This window comes from Coloeus monedula (genome assembly GCF_965178545.1).
Source record: "Coloeus monedula genome assembly, chromosome: 2".
Classification (NCBI taxonomy): Eukaryota; Metazoa; Chordata; class Aves; order Passeriformes; family Corvidae; genus Coloeus; species Coloeus monedula.
In genome coordinates this window covers 115,574,491-115,591,622 of record NC_138782.1, presented here as the reverse complement: position 1 = coordinate 115,591,622, position 17,132 = coordinate 115,574,491, and the positions used below count along the sequence as shown (strand labels likewise).

General features: G+C 40.6%; 1 protein-coding gene across 1 annotated transcript; it reads left to right on the top strand.

Moving 5' to 3' along the window:
• Nucleotides 1-3,296: 3,296 nt before the first annotated feature.
• Nucleotides 3,297-8,083, top strand: LOC309570156 (cysteine-rich venom protein-like; the record flags this gene model as incomplete). The annotated part of the gene is made up of 7 exons (XM_082276785.1): nucleotides 3,297-3,356; nucleotides 4,196-4,327; nucleotides 5,548-5,638; nucleotides 6,065-6,210; nucleotides 6,778-6,872; nucleotides 7,674-7,762; nucleotides 7,956-8,083. 7 exons carry the CDS (start codon nucleotides 3,297-3,299, stop codon nucleotides 8,081-8,083), a joined length of 741 nt encoding a protein of 246 aa, XP_082132911.1.
• Between the last annotated feature and the right edge of the window lie 9,049 nt (nucleotides 8,084-17,132).

Here is a 17,132-nt window from a genome sequence, read left to right as displayed (position 1 = left end):
TGCCACACATCTCTCAACTGAAGAGGGAAAATGTGCAACATCTGCAGACATTCTGCAGTAAGTTAACCTTGACCAACATGTGGGGTGAGTTATGTGTACAATAATCACAGAATCAGAGAATCACAGAATAGTTTAGGTTGGAAGGGACCTTAAAGATCATCTTGTTCCACCCCCTGCCATGGGCAGGGACACCCTCCTCTAGACCAGATTACTCAGAGCTCCATCCAGCCTTGTCTTGAACATTTCCAGGGATGGGGCAGCCACAGCTTCTCTGGGCAACCTCTTCTAGTGTCTCACCACACTCATAGTTAAGAATTCTTCCCTAATATCCAATCTAAACCTTCCCCCTTTCAGTTTAAAGCCATTCCCCTTTGTCCTATCAATACATGCCCTGGTAAGAAGTTATGTCCAGTGCCACAGCTGCAGTGAGCTAATAGAATATATTTTATTCAGCAAATGGAAGTTCAGGAACCACTTGAAAGAAAATATCACTGTGTTGCCCACAGTGCAGGTCATTCTGTGCACAGCTAAGAAGTTGCTCACTTATGTATGTGCCTCAAAATATTTATCCTACTCTTTTGCCAGAGACAGGAAAAACAACTTTGAAACAACAGCCCTGAACTCAAGCTTTTATTTAGTGAACACATTAGCACTGTAGCTTGCTGATCAGACTAGAAGTTGAAGTTCTGCAAAAGGACAGGTCTTCTGTCTTCTCTTTTTCCTTGCCCTGGAGATAAGAAAAAAAAAAAAAATCCAGAACAATGCAGCTCTATTGGTTCATTTTCAGTCACCTGTTCCTTAAGAAAAGTTCTTTCTTCCACAACGGGCAGGCCCAAAGCTGATGTCATTTATCAGCAATAAATATTGACAAGGAAAAAAAAAAGGGAAAATGTATATATATATATACAGCCCTGCACTGGGGAGAGCCTCACACCCCTGCCACTTCCTCAGATACAGGAGGATTCTGGTGGATGAAGGTAATGTATGCAGAATTGAATTTCAGCCTTAGGGATTTTACCCGTAGAGTCCCTTGGTCAGTATTGATTGGGCATTGTGCTACAAAGGTTAATGCAACTAATAGCTAAGTTGTACCAAATGTGATAATTAAAAGAAAATGTCTGTTTATAGTATCTCAGAGGAAGAACATAAAATAATTTATATCTTCTGCTCTGAAACCACACCTTGCACCTGTAGGGGTGAAAAATGGCTTCACTGGAGTCTAATTCCCATATTTCCTTGGATCAAAATGTAACTCTTGGACCCACTTGCTTCATTCTTGAAATGTGAATATAAATCAATCCATTTTTCAGAGGGTGGTCAGTCATGGGAAATGCTTTTCTAATGTCTTTTGAATTATTTTGATAGGTTGAATTTATTTCACTTGAGTATTGGGATATACAAGTATAGCTCAACTCATAACTTGGTCATCTCTAAATGTTAACTATCTGTCCAAACTTTCATGTATATATGCTGCTAAAATGTCTGATCTATATTACAGTATGTAATAAGCTGATTGCCTTTTCTTAATGCAGAGTGATTTTTTTTTGATGAAATTTAAAGATGTAAATTAAAGAAAGTAGAGGAAAAAGATATTAAAGTAACTGAAAATATTCCCACTCTTCCAAACTTTCAAACCTGCTATGTCCTGAAAGCTGTATCAAATGCCAGGAGAAAGGTTCTGCTGAGGAGTGAAATGCCAGGATTAAACATAAGACTGTATTTTTCAAATAGAACTTTTTTTTTTTCTAGTTTTGAAGCTATCAGTGTTTATTTTATCTCTTTTTATACCCAATCAAATTTTCATGAAACCTCAGGTTTTCAAGAAGAGCTGCCTGAAAGTGCATTGCTGGCATTTGTTTGTCAGGAGCATAGAAGTGACTTAGTGGATTGAGCACTATTGACAGGGAAGGATAAGTATATCTGGGAACTATCATCTTTTGATTTTGAAAGTAAAGCCCCACACATTTAGTCCAAGAGGCAGATTGGACAGTAGGTCTGGCACTCGAAGATGTGCAGTGGTATTTAATCAACTTTAACTCTGGATCTAGAAATTGTTTCCAGTGGCAGCACTTAATCCAGGAGGTCCCAAAAAAAGATTTTGTTTCTGTATGTAAGGGCAAGAAAACTCTTCTATGTCTAAAAATATCCTTTCAGTTTAAAAATTTATTCTTCATTAATATCAGTGAGATCCCTGCCTCTACCTCATGCAAATGATTTCCTTATGAAATCACAGGAAGAAGAAAATAAAGACTGAATATCTGAATTACGGGATAGGACAACAGATATTGGTTCTAAACAAAAGGAGGGACAATTTAATTTTTTTTTTTACAATGATAGTTTCCCTATCAAGCAGGATTTCCTAGATTTCTATTGACCTGTACTGCTCACGCCGTGGGTTTTTCTGTGAGGCCACCTCTAAGGCTTTTTATATTTTTTGGGTTTTATTATCTCTATTTCTCTCTTGCCTATCTGGTTTTAGGTAACCTGCTGAGCTCAAAGCTAGTCTTCTTTGGGATTTTGCCACATCTTTACTCTTTAACAACCAAAAAGACATTTTCCCTCATATATTCTCATCAATACAAAGTTATATAACTTTCGCTTTTCCTGACATGCAGAAAAATTGTCCTGTGTATATGAGTGGTTTCAGAGTGTCTGTGTACAACTGTATGAGGTGCCTTAGGACTCAGAGTACAGTAGCCAACATTATTTGCTAATAACATCGTATTTGAAGGTTTTCTTTGTGTCTAGGTGTCAGATGAAACATGAGGGTGATCACCACCGTTTGCCTCAGCCATTATGATGCTGATTTAATGAGGAAATGGGGAGCAGGGAAAGAAATGGAGAAAACAGCCTATGTGTTCAGTGCTCCACTCCAAAACACCAGATCTCACTGTAGATGATGCTTGAGAAGGATTCTGATGTGACAGTACTGAACACATTAATGGGCTTTTTTTTCCACACAAGGAGCCAAACATGAAGGAAATGCTGCAAATTCAAGATGTCTTGAATAAAGGAGTCAAAAGGGGACTGAACCATCTGTTTCAAGTAACACATAACTTTATGATATTTAGAGTCCCTGCTTCCATGCAAGGTGGAGTCTTCTCTCTGTAGGAGACCATGCCCATGCACAGTTTCAGCACATCCATATTCAGGATCAACTAAAATAAACTTCTTTGTTCAGGCTTGACGTTGCAGCAGTTTTGTATCTTGCTCACATACCACATTGTGCCATAACATTTATGCAACAGAGACTAATTGTTTCTGGGGTTTTGATTTTTTTTTTTCCCCCTATAGAAATGGATCTACTAACTGCAATTTTTTTCCTGGCTGCTCTGCTACACCAATTTGATGGTCAGGTAAGAACATTCATCTGTACAAAACACCCATATCTGACTCCTTTGTATAGATATCTGGCCTAATGTAGTCTGATCTTTTGATCTCTAGACATTTAGAATTTAGGGGTGCAAGTATTGTTAGTATGTTAATGTAACACATTGAAGACGAACTCTCATTGCGTACAGACTTTGTATAACTATTATTATTATTATTATTACTGTTGTTATTATTATTATTGTTGTTATTATTATTATTATTATTATTTGTGTGTTGGTTGAGCAACCTGGTCTAGTGGGAAGTGTCCATGTATATGACAGGTGGTTTGGAGCTACTGGCTCTTTAAGCTTGCAACCCAAATCATTTGGTGATTCTGCCTACCAAAATATTCTTCCCTTCACGGGACTAATTTTTAAAAGACATCTTTCATAAATAAATAAATAATTTAAGTTTCAGAAATCTGATTCATAAACTTCTTAGAGAGGATTAATCTTGTAAGATGTAGATATCTACTAAGTGGGCACTTGAATGTGAGCTATTTATCTCATTATTTTATTCTTACAAATGAATGGAAAGAAACAAGTACTTTAGGAAAGAAAATTAAAATTTTCTTCAATAAATATCAGGTGCACCATGTTGTAAATTGATACTCTCCTTTACCTGAGTATAGATGCAGCCTAAAACAACTGGCTGAGATGTTACTTCTACCACCATAAATGTCTTAAGTTAAACAAAATTTATGACATTAATTCTTGGGGTAGATTCAGCTGACAAACAAAAGTGACAAGAAGCTCATAATTTATCTTGTTTATTAAACTTCTGTTAACTGGGACCTTCACTATTTTGTTTTTTTTTTTCCCAGGGTTTTCCATATAAAAAAGTGAACGCTTTCTCCTTTCCTCATTTTAAGCCTCAAAAAGAAAAACAGATCCTTGAGCTACACAATGAAATACGGAGATCTGTAACTCCCACAGCCAGGAACATGCTGAAGATGGTGAGCCATGAATTACAGCTAGTCTGCTTTTCCCTTAAAGGAAATGATAGGACAAGTCCAGCATCAAAAGAGGCTGTGGAACGAAGGGATTAAGAGCAGCCTGATGAGAAGGACTTGGAGGTGTTCATGGATGAGAAGCTCAACATGAGCAAGCAAGATGCTCCAAGGGCTGGAGTACCTCTGCTCTAGAGACAGACTGGGAGAGCTGGGGGTGTTCAGCCTGGAGAAGGATCCAGGGAGACCTTAGAGCCCCTTCCAGTACCTACAGGGGGTCTATAAGAATGAGGAAAAACACTTTATCAGGGCCTCTTTCAATAATACAAGGAGTAATGGTTTTCAATTAAAAGCAGGTAGATTAAGATTAGATAAAGAAAGAAGATTTTTATGATTAGGGTGGTGAGGCCCTGGCACAGGTTGCCCAGAGAAGCTGTGGCTGCCCCATCCCTGGAAGTGTCCAAGGCCAGGTTGGACGGGGCTTGGACCCACCTGGTCCAGTTGAAGGTGTTCCTGCTCATTGCACAGGGGTTGGACTAGATGATCCTTCACTGCCCATTCCAACCCAAACTATCCATGATTCTTTAATTCTAAAAAGAGAAACACAAGCCCTGAATGAAGGAAAGAGCATGCAAAGTAAAGGGGGAACGGGAGCCCGAGCAGCAGCTTCTGAATCTCACACTGTCAGGAGGTCAAAAGGGATCTAGATCTGCAAAACTTCTCCCATCCCTGTCACCCCTGATATTCCTTGTTATCCCTGTCCCATTAGCAGATGAGCTGGTGAGTGCTTTGTGGTTAAGCCTGCCTAGCAAGGCCTGCAAACATTCCTCAGGTTCAAAGCCCAGCTGATATCAATCGCCACGACTCAGCTGCACCTGGACTGAAAATCAGTTTTATACTTTTTAGTCCAGTGCACCCAGCAGTGTTCACTTGGACACAAAGCTGAAAGAGCTCAGCAGTAAGTTATAAAAACCCCTTTAATCTGCACCATCTGGAGATTGGGACTGTGTGGCAGAACTGTGCAGAATAACCTGCTCTGACACCTTTAAGAGTTGAAGAAATGTGGTTCCCGTGCCCCAGGAGAGTAAAACAGCACAACTCCTCTTTCTGTTGAGGGCCACGGGAGCATCTAGTGCTCAACACCCATTTCTATGTTTTTCTTCCTCTTCTCATGGGCTGCACCAACCTATTTATGACCTGGATACTTCTTCCTTTGTGTCTTTCAGGTGTGGAGTGAGAAAGCTGCCAAAAATGCTCAGAAATGGGCAAGTCAATGTGGGATGAAAATCAGTCCAAGAGACAAGAGAGTTATTAATGGTACTGAAAAGGTGGAGCCTGAGCTGATGGGTTAATGGCAGTTTGCAGATGACCCCTGTGAATGTGAAAGAGAAATAAGAATGACTTTTAATCTGTTGTAGAATAGCTTTTTAAGATTATTAGAATACCACTTTAGGACCTGGTCTAGTGGAAGATGTCCCTACCCATGGCAAGGGGCTTGGAACAAGATGATCTTTAGGTCCCTTCCAACACAAACCACTCTGTGAGTCTGTGATTATGAAACACAAAAACACCATTTTTGTCAGATGAATACTCTGAAAGACAACTTGGAACTCCTTAAAATCACAGAGCAAAGTGGTTGGCATCATAGGCATTTTTTAAAGAATATAGCTACAGCCCCTCTGTCCCACCTCCCGCTCTACAGTTTGCTTCTTTCCTAATGAAATAGATTTACTTCTTCTCCAGGTGTCACCTGTGGTGAGAATGTGTTGCTGTCATCCTACCCAAGAACATGGGCTGATGCAATTCAAGTGTGGTACAGTCAGTCCTCCAACTTCAAGTATGGATATGGAGCAATCTCGAAAAATGTCAATGTTGAGAGCTACACTCAGGTATGGAGACTTGAAACAAACTGCGGGGGTACACCAGAATTATAGGAGTACACTTAAGGCAGCTGGGAGTTATTTGTGATCAGAAAAAAACTATCAGTGTCATCAAACTATTATCTATCATTCACACTCTGATCCAAAGATGAATTATAAGCTAAAATTCTTTTCCATCTAATTAAGAGGCAATGGAACCAGTATTTCGGAAGAGCTGTTCAAAAGAGAAATATTATTCTGTATAAAAACCTTTCTTTAGAAATATCTTTAATTCAGAAATAAATATTTTCTGTACAGGGATTGAAATACATTATTAAGAAGTGTCAAAGCAAAATAGCTGTGATGAAAATATTTGAATTTCAACTTTAGTGTCCTGCCAGACACTGTGTTCAAACACATTTGGTAACTGGAGGAAACTCATTTTTCTATGTATTCTTTCTGACAGCTAAACTTTAAACGTAAAAGCTGACTAGAAAAAATGAAAGAAAAAGTTATTTTCTGTTATTTTCTGAGGTTCTCTAATGAGAATTCAAGAGGGATGACTCTGAAATAATGTGTTTGGTTTTTATCCTACAGCTAATCTGGTACAACAGTTACAAGGTGGGATGTGGAGTTTCCTACTGTCCCACAGGCCCGTACAAGTACTTTTACGTTTGCCAATACTGCCCCGCGTACGTACTGCCTTCTCACTCAGTTGTGATGATTATGGATATGTTTCCAAAACATCCTTGGCTATAGGATAAAATAATTGCAATCTACTTTAACCATTTATACTTTTGAAAATACCAATGTGAATGGCGGGTTTTTAACAGCATGTGGAGTATCAGTATTTATTTTATTTCCTCTTGAAAGAGATATTAGGGAGATTTCAGCAGACAAACAAGGGCTTATCTCTGTCAGAATCAGGGATCAGGTGCAAATCATGCTGTAATTTTGACCATAAAGAAGAAAATCAGATGCAAAGTGAAAGCCAAGAGCAAATGAATATTCACAGAGGTAAAGGACTGCATTTCAGAATGGTTTTGCTGAGGTTTGGCGAAACCGGGGATAGTGGAAGGTGTTGAAACGAAGTGATCTCCCAACCCCCCCATGGCAGGGGGTTGGAACTAAGTGCTCTCTAAGGTCCTGTCCTACCCAAACCAGTCTGTGATTTGTGATTGTATGATTACCTCAATCAGTTGAAATCTATTAGAGAAGCAGAGCTAGGAACCATATAATTTTTTTTTAACAGATAATGCTATAAAATGCAAATAATCAATTAATCTTGTTTCTCTAAACCTTATTGTCTCTCTTATTTAAAATCTTTTTTTTTGTATTGGATGAATATCTGAAACTAAAACATGACGGCCTATGAAAATACTTTTATCCAAAAACTTTTGGATGTCTTTCACTGCAATAAAAAACAAACTCCTGTTAATGGCTCAGAACTTCATGTTGATCTTGTTTTGTCTCGTAACTCTTTCAAATTTCAGAGGAAATAACCCCATGCAAATAGCTATGCCTTACAGAAGTGGACCAAAGTGTGCTGACTGTCCTGGCCACTGTGACAAAGGACTTTGCAGTAAGTCACTCCATTCTCCTTAAAAAAGGCATTCTGTAATGTTCAAGCCATTTTAACAGCAGAGCAAAAGTACAAAGTTTATACAGACATGAACAACTGGAATTTCTGGAAAATGCAGAAGTATCAAATCAGGGCTTCCAAATAATATTTCATGTGTTTTTTCATGTGTTTGCTCCTCTCTCTTTTATTTTAGCCAACCCTTGTAAGTATCAAGACTTCCTTGGAAACTGCAAAAATCTGAAAATGTTGTTTGGCTGTAGCCACCCACTGGTGAAGAAGGAGTGTCCTGCAAGCTGCAAATGCACCACTCAAATCATCTAAAGTCCTGCTGGATGTCATTACAGCTGCTGTGAGATTATAAGGAAAGAGCAGAACTCCCTGTAAAGTTTATTCACTAAAGAGCATCTGCTCAGATTGACCTATAGGTAACAATTTTATCTGAAATCTGACCATTACTTCAGTCCTAAATTAGACTAGTAGCTCAAAATAACCTCTGATGTTATTTTAGGTTTTGTAGAAATCATGCTTAAGATACTAATGTGTTACTTCGTGGGTTTCCTTGCAGTGGATCTGGCATTGATTTATTTCTTTTTAATGGGAAACCCACTTTTAAAACACTTCAGGTTTTTTTGCATAATTCGTTAAATGCCACTAAACTTTCTTATGCTAACTTTTTGTTGATTGCCAATGGAATGTCTTCCTGCTCAATAAACACATGATTTACCACCAGTTCACAAACAGAGATTTTAATTAAAGTTATTTATAAATCAAGGGGTGTGGTTTTTCTTTAATTTGGAAAATTCCTTATGGATATTTTGAGGCTCTTTTATACTTCATGGGAGTGTGGATGAGAAAGGAAAAGAAATACAAATCAAAAAGGGATGTAATTTTTGTAGAGGCAAAATAAGAGGCACATGTTGTATGTTCGACTTTGACCTAATCACCGAGATTCTGCTACATCTGTGCATGCAGGTGATAAATGATAACTTCATTCATGTGGCTCTTTCCCACTAACCTTGCACCGTACTGGGGTGTCCCACCAGACCTCCAGCTGCTCCTCAAAGGGTCCTGGTTTTCCATAGCCCTTGAATCACATAAACCAGCCTTGAGCAGGGCAGAACCCACTTAGCACCTTCCCTTTCTATTTTAAGCCTGTAAAAATAATTTTCTCCACAAGACTGCAATTCTAGATAAAGACACAAGAGGGTGAGCGATACCCAGACAAGAACCTGCATTTCTATTTCATTTTTCTACCTGTTTAAAGGATATCTCTTTTTATTAGATATTAAAGTTCTGGGGCTAGTTTGGCCTGATTTTAACACTTGCTTGCACAGAGTTTCTTAGCTAATATTGGCCCAACAAATAATCACTACCTATAGAAACAGTTTGGCAGTGGTTTCCTCCCCTCTATTGTTTCATCCTGTTTCTGTTGATCAAATCACCATTATAATAAAGAAATCAAGAGTGTCAAATTAGGGAAATTTATGGTTTCCAGGATATCAATTACTAATTCTGGTAGCCTTGATTTTCTACCTGCCTGAAGCTCAGTTTCACCTTCATGACCACTGCCACTGTGCAAGGTTCCAAGAAAGCTGGAGAGGGACTTTTTACAATGGCATGGAATAACAGGACAAGGGGGAATGCCTTCAATCTGAGAGAGGGCAGGGTTAGATTGGATATTGGGAAGAAATTCTTCCCTGTGAGGGTGCTGAGGCCCTGGTACAGGTTGCCCAGAGAAGCTGTGACTGCCCCATCCCTGGAAGTGTCCAAGGCCAGGCTGGATGTGTCTCTGAGCAGCCTGGTCTAGTGGAAGGGATCCCTGCCCATGGCAGGGGTAGAACAAGATGATCTTTCAGCTCCCTTCCAACTCAAAATGTGATTCTATGATTTGTAGAGAGTGTAGTTCAAACTAAAGCTGGTGAAAATTTCCTAATAAACCTGTGTTTTCCTCAGAAAACACTATTCTATAAAACTCCAACTCAATTATGGGAGGATGCATAATTTTGGCAAAACTCTCAGGTGTTTTCTGGGTTATTTTTTGAGTTTTTTCTCTTTCCTTCCCCTTTATCTGGGCCAGTGAATATTCAACAAGGAATTATTTTATTATCAGAGGTGTCTGAGGGAGCCCCTTCCCCAGAGAGCCAACTTTCATGCTCTGGATATCCAGCTATGGTGTTTGAGCATGGCAGCAGCAGGAGCTGGAAGGGATCTCCTACAACTTGAGGTGCCACCCTGGAGTGCCAGGCACCCTGCTGGGTTACTGCAGGGTATCCAGGCACAACCTTTGTGCTTTTTCAGGAAATTTCAAAAGATTCTGCTTCCCTACTCATGTGGAATAGAACAAACAGGAGGTGAGATGAAATGCTGCCTGGGTGTTCCTGTTTCTCGGAGCTGACATCAAGGAGTGCTTGGGATAATCCACTTTGTTCATGTCCCTGGGGAAGCTGAGATGCTGCTGAACATGGGTTTATCACACACAGATGAGGTAAAAGCAACATGACATTTGCTGAGATCCAGCATGTCAAATGATATTTCTCTCCATTCTTTGCCTGTATTTTCACAAAGTTATTTTTCATACTGATGTCTTGACAGTGGTTTCCTTTTTGATACTAGGAAATGCTGTTTGGTTTGTGCTGAACTGTGCTACCTTTTAGGTGTTAGTCCAGGCAAGAAGCAAATAATACCAGGAATTTCTTACAATTTATATTCTGGTTCATAGGAAGCACATATGCTGAGAGATGATAAGAGCAACTACTACAGTACAAGCCTAAGCCTTATCTGTGGAGAGGGGTGTAAGAGCTCTTCAGTTGTTAACTCACCTGAGAAGAGCCTTAAACACAGTTTTAAACAAAGGTTATGAAGTACCTTAACAGTCTGAAGTAACTGAACAGCTTCTGAAGAAAGAATATTTTTGATATTCAAAATCCACCAATGGCAGCACTTTCATTACCAAATTTAACCCCTGGGCTAAACCAAAGGGAAGGTCATCACTTTCAGTATCTCAATGTCTTGCAGAGAGTCATGGGCCTATATGTCCCCTGTTTTTCTCCATCTATGGCTATGTTAGAACAAATCTTCCACAAAACTTGCCTCACTCTTGTTCTTGACACATCTCATCTACAATAACAAGTTAATGTGAAATTACAGAATCATTAAGGTCAGAAAAGATCTTCACCACTAAACCATGACCTCAAGTGCCATTTCCACATGCCTTTTACACACCTTCTGGGTTGGTGACTTCACCACTTCCCAGAGCAGCCCTTTCCAAAGTTTGACAACCCTTTCCATGAAGAACTTTCCCCTAATACCTAATCTAAATCTTCCCTGGTGCAACTTGAGGCTACTTCCTCAAGTCCTCATACTAAATAGAAAGCAAGGGTTGGAAACCTTCACATGCCATTGGAAATTTGTATTGTCTGAATATCCAATGTATTCTCATCAAATGAAATCATGGCAAGATCTTTGAGCAAGCCCAAGCAGAAAAGGGCCATCAGAGCAGGGACAGGATGAGGATGTTCCCCATCCCTGGGCTGCTCCCAGCTTTCTAGCCCAGGCTGCCAAAAATGGGATTCCTCTAAATGTAAAGGCCATGGTTAAACTGTGAAAAACAGGAGATGGACTCTCTGATTAAGAACTTTCTTGACAGCTCCTGTCTCTGCTCTGGGCTGCGAGCAAGACATTTAACCCCTGAGCAAGACATTTGACCTGCGAGCTTCAGCCTCACCGACTGCAAGGCAGAGATAAACCCACACAGCCAGGGCAAGGAAGATTAATTAGTGAACACTGAGAAGGAGCCCACAAAGCACTAGGTCCTGTAAATTGTAATATCACATTTGACAGCCACGCTTCCAGCATAATTTTAACCACAAGTCAAAGGGGACAGGGGGCCACGGGAGATACGAGTGAGGATGTGACACTCCCTCCCAACCCACCAGTGATGTCTGAGGGTTCAGGGGCTGGTCACTGGGCTCAGCCCTCTGCTCTGGGGTCTGTGAAACACCACCCTCAGACTGGTCCCCAGGACTAACAGATACTCTGACACCAGCATCAATAACAACTCTGGGAAAAGGCAATTTTTAGGAAAAGTTGAGGTAGCAAACTGGCATGGAAAAAGCCCATGTTAACTATTCATTTAGCCACTTGTAGTGGGTTGAACCTGAGTTGATGGACAGTCTTTTAGACTAATGACGCTTCTCACAATTTACATATTTAAACCTCACGGAAAGGCGGGATTTCCCTTTTGTCCGAGCTCGCCTGTTGGAAGGTGGGGGGGGTTCCGAGCCTCCAGGCCCCGCCGGGCTGGGCCGGGGCCACTGCCCCTTTCCCCCTTTCCCAACGCTGCGGCACGGACCCTGGGTGGCTGGGGGGGGCTGCCTCAGAGCCACAGGCAGCTAAAACCAGCCATGGACTGCCACAGCTAAACCCATCCAGCGCGGCTTCTGGGGACCGGCGGGTCCCTCTCCTCTCCATGCGGAGCCGGCGGAGTCAACGGGAGCCGTCAGAGCCTCCTGTCTGCAGCCAGCACACTTCGTGCTGAACTGAAGAAGACACCACGCAGCCAGCAGCACAGAGGGAGCGAGGCTTTCCCCACCGTAAAGGCCGAACAAGAACACTCTTCAGCATGGCGGCGTCAGAGTCAGAGAGAAAGAGAAGTGAGTCCCATGGGACGGAGCTGGAAATGGCGACGGGAGAAAAGAGGGCGGTGCCACAATTCTGGCGCGTAGCTTAAAAGAAACCTTCTTGCATGCAGTGGTAAGAAACTGTAATACCACAAACTGTTTGTCTCTTTAATCCATTTGAAGTACATGGGGGGATGGAGAATCAACGTGTGGCCTGTGAAGATTGTGAAGAGTGCCTATGCCAGGCTATATAAAAGCAGCGAGACATTTTTAGAGACTTGTGGCGAAGAAAGCCTTTGTGTGCAGGCCAAAATAACTTATTCTTAAAAAGATTAATAACCCCATGTGATGGCTCATGTTTTGCAGTGTGAAGGAACTGTGAGATTTTTTCATGGGAGAGATGCTTAACACCACAGCAGATTGATTGTTTCCGGGCAGGTCTGCTGTTGGTGGCAGATTGGGAACCACGTGCAACTGAAGGAAAACCCTTTTCTTCCTTAAGCATAAGAGAGCGACTTTTCAAGAACTGGAACACTGACTAACATCCCATGTTCTGTTATCCTTTGTGCAAGTTGGGTAAAAGGAGAGAAGTGCTGGAAAGGGGGGGGGGGGGGGGGGGGAGGGGAATTTGCTTTAATTTCTTGTTATTTTCTCTTTACTTTTAATTCTATTAGTAATAAAACTCTTTCATTGTACTGCAACTGTTTAAGGTTTCTGCCTGCTTTGCTTTCTCCTAATTCTTATCTCACAGAAGGAAAATAAGTAAGTAATGAATATTTTGAACCAAAACCACTGCACTTAATTGGTGTTTCCACCCGGTTTTCGAACTCAACCCGCTACACCACTGATGGACAGCCCAGGGCTCAACACATGTATAACTGGAAGCTACACTTTAAAATTATTATCAGCAGATTCTTGGGGTTTTTCTCCACAGAAATCACCATTTAAAATCAAATATTTTTTGCTTGTTGTTTTGTATCATTAACACTCCTCTGCTTTTTTCTCTTCCCCCACTGCTCCATGACGTGGTGGAAGTAAAGGAGGAAAGCCCTGGATGCCACACAAAAATCAAAAAATGGCTTTTATTTATTTTGTTGAATGAACCACAAGATATTTTATTTCATTCTTTGACTTTAAACTGCCAGGGGTTTTTCAGGGTGTGCAAAACCATTCACCTATCTTCTTTAAAAAGTCTTTTCCCAATGTAAACAAATTCCAGAAAACTACATTAGAGATAACAAATGAAGCAAATATTAAACATGTTATTTTATTTAGTGATGTACAGCATTCTTCGTGCAGGCACATATGAAAATTTTCCCACAAAGTTATTGCTAAGGGTCAAAATAAGTTTATTTCAGCAAAAATTGTACTGTAGTCCTTGTGATTTTTTGCACAGGGCTGAAACACTGAGGAGTCAGGGATAGTTTCTGAGCACTACTGCTTCTGAGGCACAGAAATTATGCCATTTCTGTAAAATCAAAGCAAGAATGGATTCACCTCTTATGCAAATGCAGCTGTGCAACTCTGGTCAGATGATGGAGGTGATTTTCCACCCTCATCCAACAACGTATCAGAAAATGTCTCCTGATTTTTTGAAAGAAACTCTTAAGTTGATGCTTGTTTTTAGGACAGGGTCCTGTGCAGGTGTCACTATTTCTTATGGCAGGAGATTTTTCTCAACATCTTGGGTTTTATTCTTTATTTTCAGCACAAAAGAGAGAGATATTTGTACACTCCATTAATAAATTACTGGAAAAAAGTCAGTTTCTAAGCATTAAAACTGGAAGGGTCAGCAGCAGCCTTCCAACTGAATGAAGAAGGACATAAAAATTTACAAACAGAGGGCAAAATATTTATTGAAGGTATTTTGTGATAACCTACCTACAATTGAAGGAAACATCCTCAATGACCTAAAAATTCCATGTACCTAAAGAGACAAATGCTGGGTGATTGAAGAGGTAAAAAATGTCAGTCCCAATAAATTAGGTGTTGGGAGCAGTGATCATGCTTCTTCCACAGATTGCAGTGGCTCAGTGTGCATGAGGAAATCGGGTTATAGATAGGAAAGGAGAAAAATTACAAGAGAAAAGAAATGTATAAAGAACTTGGAGGGGAAAGGTGAAACAAAAACAAATTGTAGAATGTGAAGGCAGGGAGACAAACCTCATGATAAGGGAGAAGCCATTCAAAGATGTGGAAATCTGCTGGGCAGGCAAAAATAACCAGAAATATCAACAACCATCTGAGCCTAGTATTTAATAAAGAGCATTGAGGAGATTTTAGCTTCCCTTGAAGCTTCTCCCACCACCTGCCCATGGCCCAGGAGCCCTGTTTTGGCTCAGTCTGTCTCTAGTCTTGTTTTCTGCCCTGCCTCCTGGAGGAGCCTCGGATCATCCTTTCTGTAATCAATAAACATAAGGATGGAAACATTATGCATTGGAAACACAAAAACAATCCAGACCGTTTTGACATAACATTGACTATAACATGTCATAAGCCAAGCTTAAGTCTTTGGATCTTAAGTTATTCCAGTAGCCTTGCACTGAGTGATTGCAGATCTAGACAGCTCAGTTGAACAAACCAATATAAAGATTTTTATCCAGCCCTACATGAGTTATTTAACACTCTGTGCGTGTTTTAGAGGTAAATAGGAAGTATCTAAGGAGAACGCAGCATCTAATGAATAATGGCACAAAAACTTGTACCTTTCACAGCTTGTTATGGACATTTCAGAGACTGGATTTTTCCACTGAGGTAATTTTTCCTTCCATACTCATATTTATTTGCTCCCAATTCATTGTAGTACCTCCAGTGTTGGCTTGTTCCGGAAGGGGTGTTGTATTTTAGACAGTAAGTTGAGTTGTAGTTGTTCATTGAACTTGTCCTTGGCCCATTGTGAAGAAATAATAAATTCATCTTGTCAGTTCAATACCACAGGACTACTTCAGGATATTCAGTGATTTAGCACCTACTTCCTGTCAACTTAAAAACAGTCATGTAAATTAATTATGAAGGTCAAAAATCATGTGTTTCATCAGGTCAGCATTCAAGCTGCAAACAAAGAAGTCCCCACTTGCCTAATATTCAGCCAGCTGGAGGAGATGTTAGTTGTACACAGGAAAAACAAATAATATGGGAGTTTCTTATAGGAATTTGTTATGTACTAATTGTTCTACCCATATTTACAGCTTGTGCCAAGGTCAAAATGATTAGAACTTGTGGGTCAGTGTGAATACAGGTACGAAATGCGGAGTTTATACTGGGGTTTAACTTGTGGTGTGGCTCAGAGTTTACAGCACTCAGTGACTCATAGAAATTTGATATTTACTGTCTCTCTCTGGCTTGACAAATCCTCATGTGGATTAGACCAAAAATTTCATGCTACCACCTAACTGCATCCTGATGGTGTACCACTGAGAAGATCACAGCTCAGCCTCCAGAGACTGATGTTTACATAAACAGTGGAAGAGCCACACTTAGCAGGAGGTTTTCTGGGATTGCTCAGATTGACCTGTGCTTGTGTCTGCTGAATCAAGTAAGGAATGCATCATGAAAGGTTAGTGAGGAACAAAAGATTTATGGAATCATAGAACTACAGAATGGTGTGGATTGGGAGGGACCTTAAATAACACCCATTTCCAACACCCTGCCATGGGCAGGGACATCTTCTACTAGACCAGGTTGCTCCAAGCCCTGTCCATCCTTGGACACTTCCAGGGATGGGGCAGCCACAGCTTCTCTGGGCAACCTGTGCCAGGGCCTCACCACCCTCACAGAGAAGAATCTCTTCCTAATATCCAAGACTCAATGCAATTCTCTTCAACTTCCTTTACAAGTGCCCTTTGCCAGTGCTTTTCTGGCATGATGCACAGAGTGAACACAAATCCAGGTGTACTCGCAGCTACAGAGTGGATTTTGAAACCTAGAGGCAGCCAGTCCTCTGTAAGGAAAGACAACCGAGATGATTCACTGCCATGTCTGAAGTCATCTCCTTGTGCTTTTTCAGAAGCTTAAGACCAGCTTGCCTTTAGAACCAGACTCTGTAAGCAATTTCACACAGGCAGGAACAGCCACATCAAGTGCCCCTTTACAAGTAAGTACAGGGAACTGATGGGGAGCAAGAGAAACACATTAACATAAGAAAAGTCAAGAAACATACATGATTCATCACTCACACCATCTGAGACTTAAACATAGACATCTAATTGTTACTATTTCTTTTAGGTGCAGGCAATGCATCCAACTTAGCTGAGGTAGGTCCTTTTTATCACAAGAGCAGTTCAGACAGGCCCACTAGCTCTTGTGGAAGGGAGAAGGACCCTGTTATCTCTAGCGAGCAGCTTTCCTGTGACTTTGGGATACACCTCAACCAAATGTTTCAGTTTTAACCCCTGCATTTAACCCCTGTTTTGCAACACTCATGCAATAAAAGCAGAAATGAAAGAGTGAAGTTTTTAAGTGAAACATGTTCCTGTTCAAGAAGCCACACTTTAGCTGAACACAGCCTAAATGGATGTAATTATTTGGCCTATTCTATCTAGAGGAAAGAAAAAAAGGTAATTCATTCTAGTGTTACCTTCTTTGTGTACTGGAAAGATTAAAAATGCTGTCTAGTAATCAAGCAAGGTCTTAGAGAACAAAGTCTGTGAGATTTCAAATGGAAAAATAAAACACATTTATTTTAGCAAGAGACATTGCAATATCAACCCACATTTACAAGAAAACAGCTAAGAGGATGGTGGGGATGATTT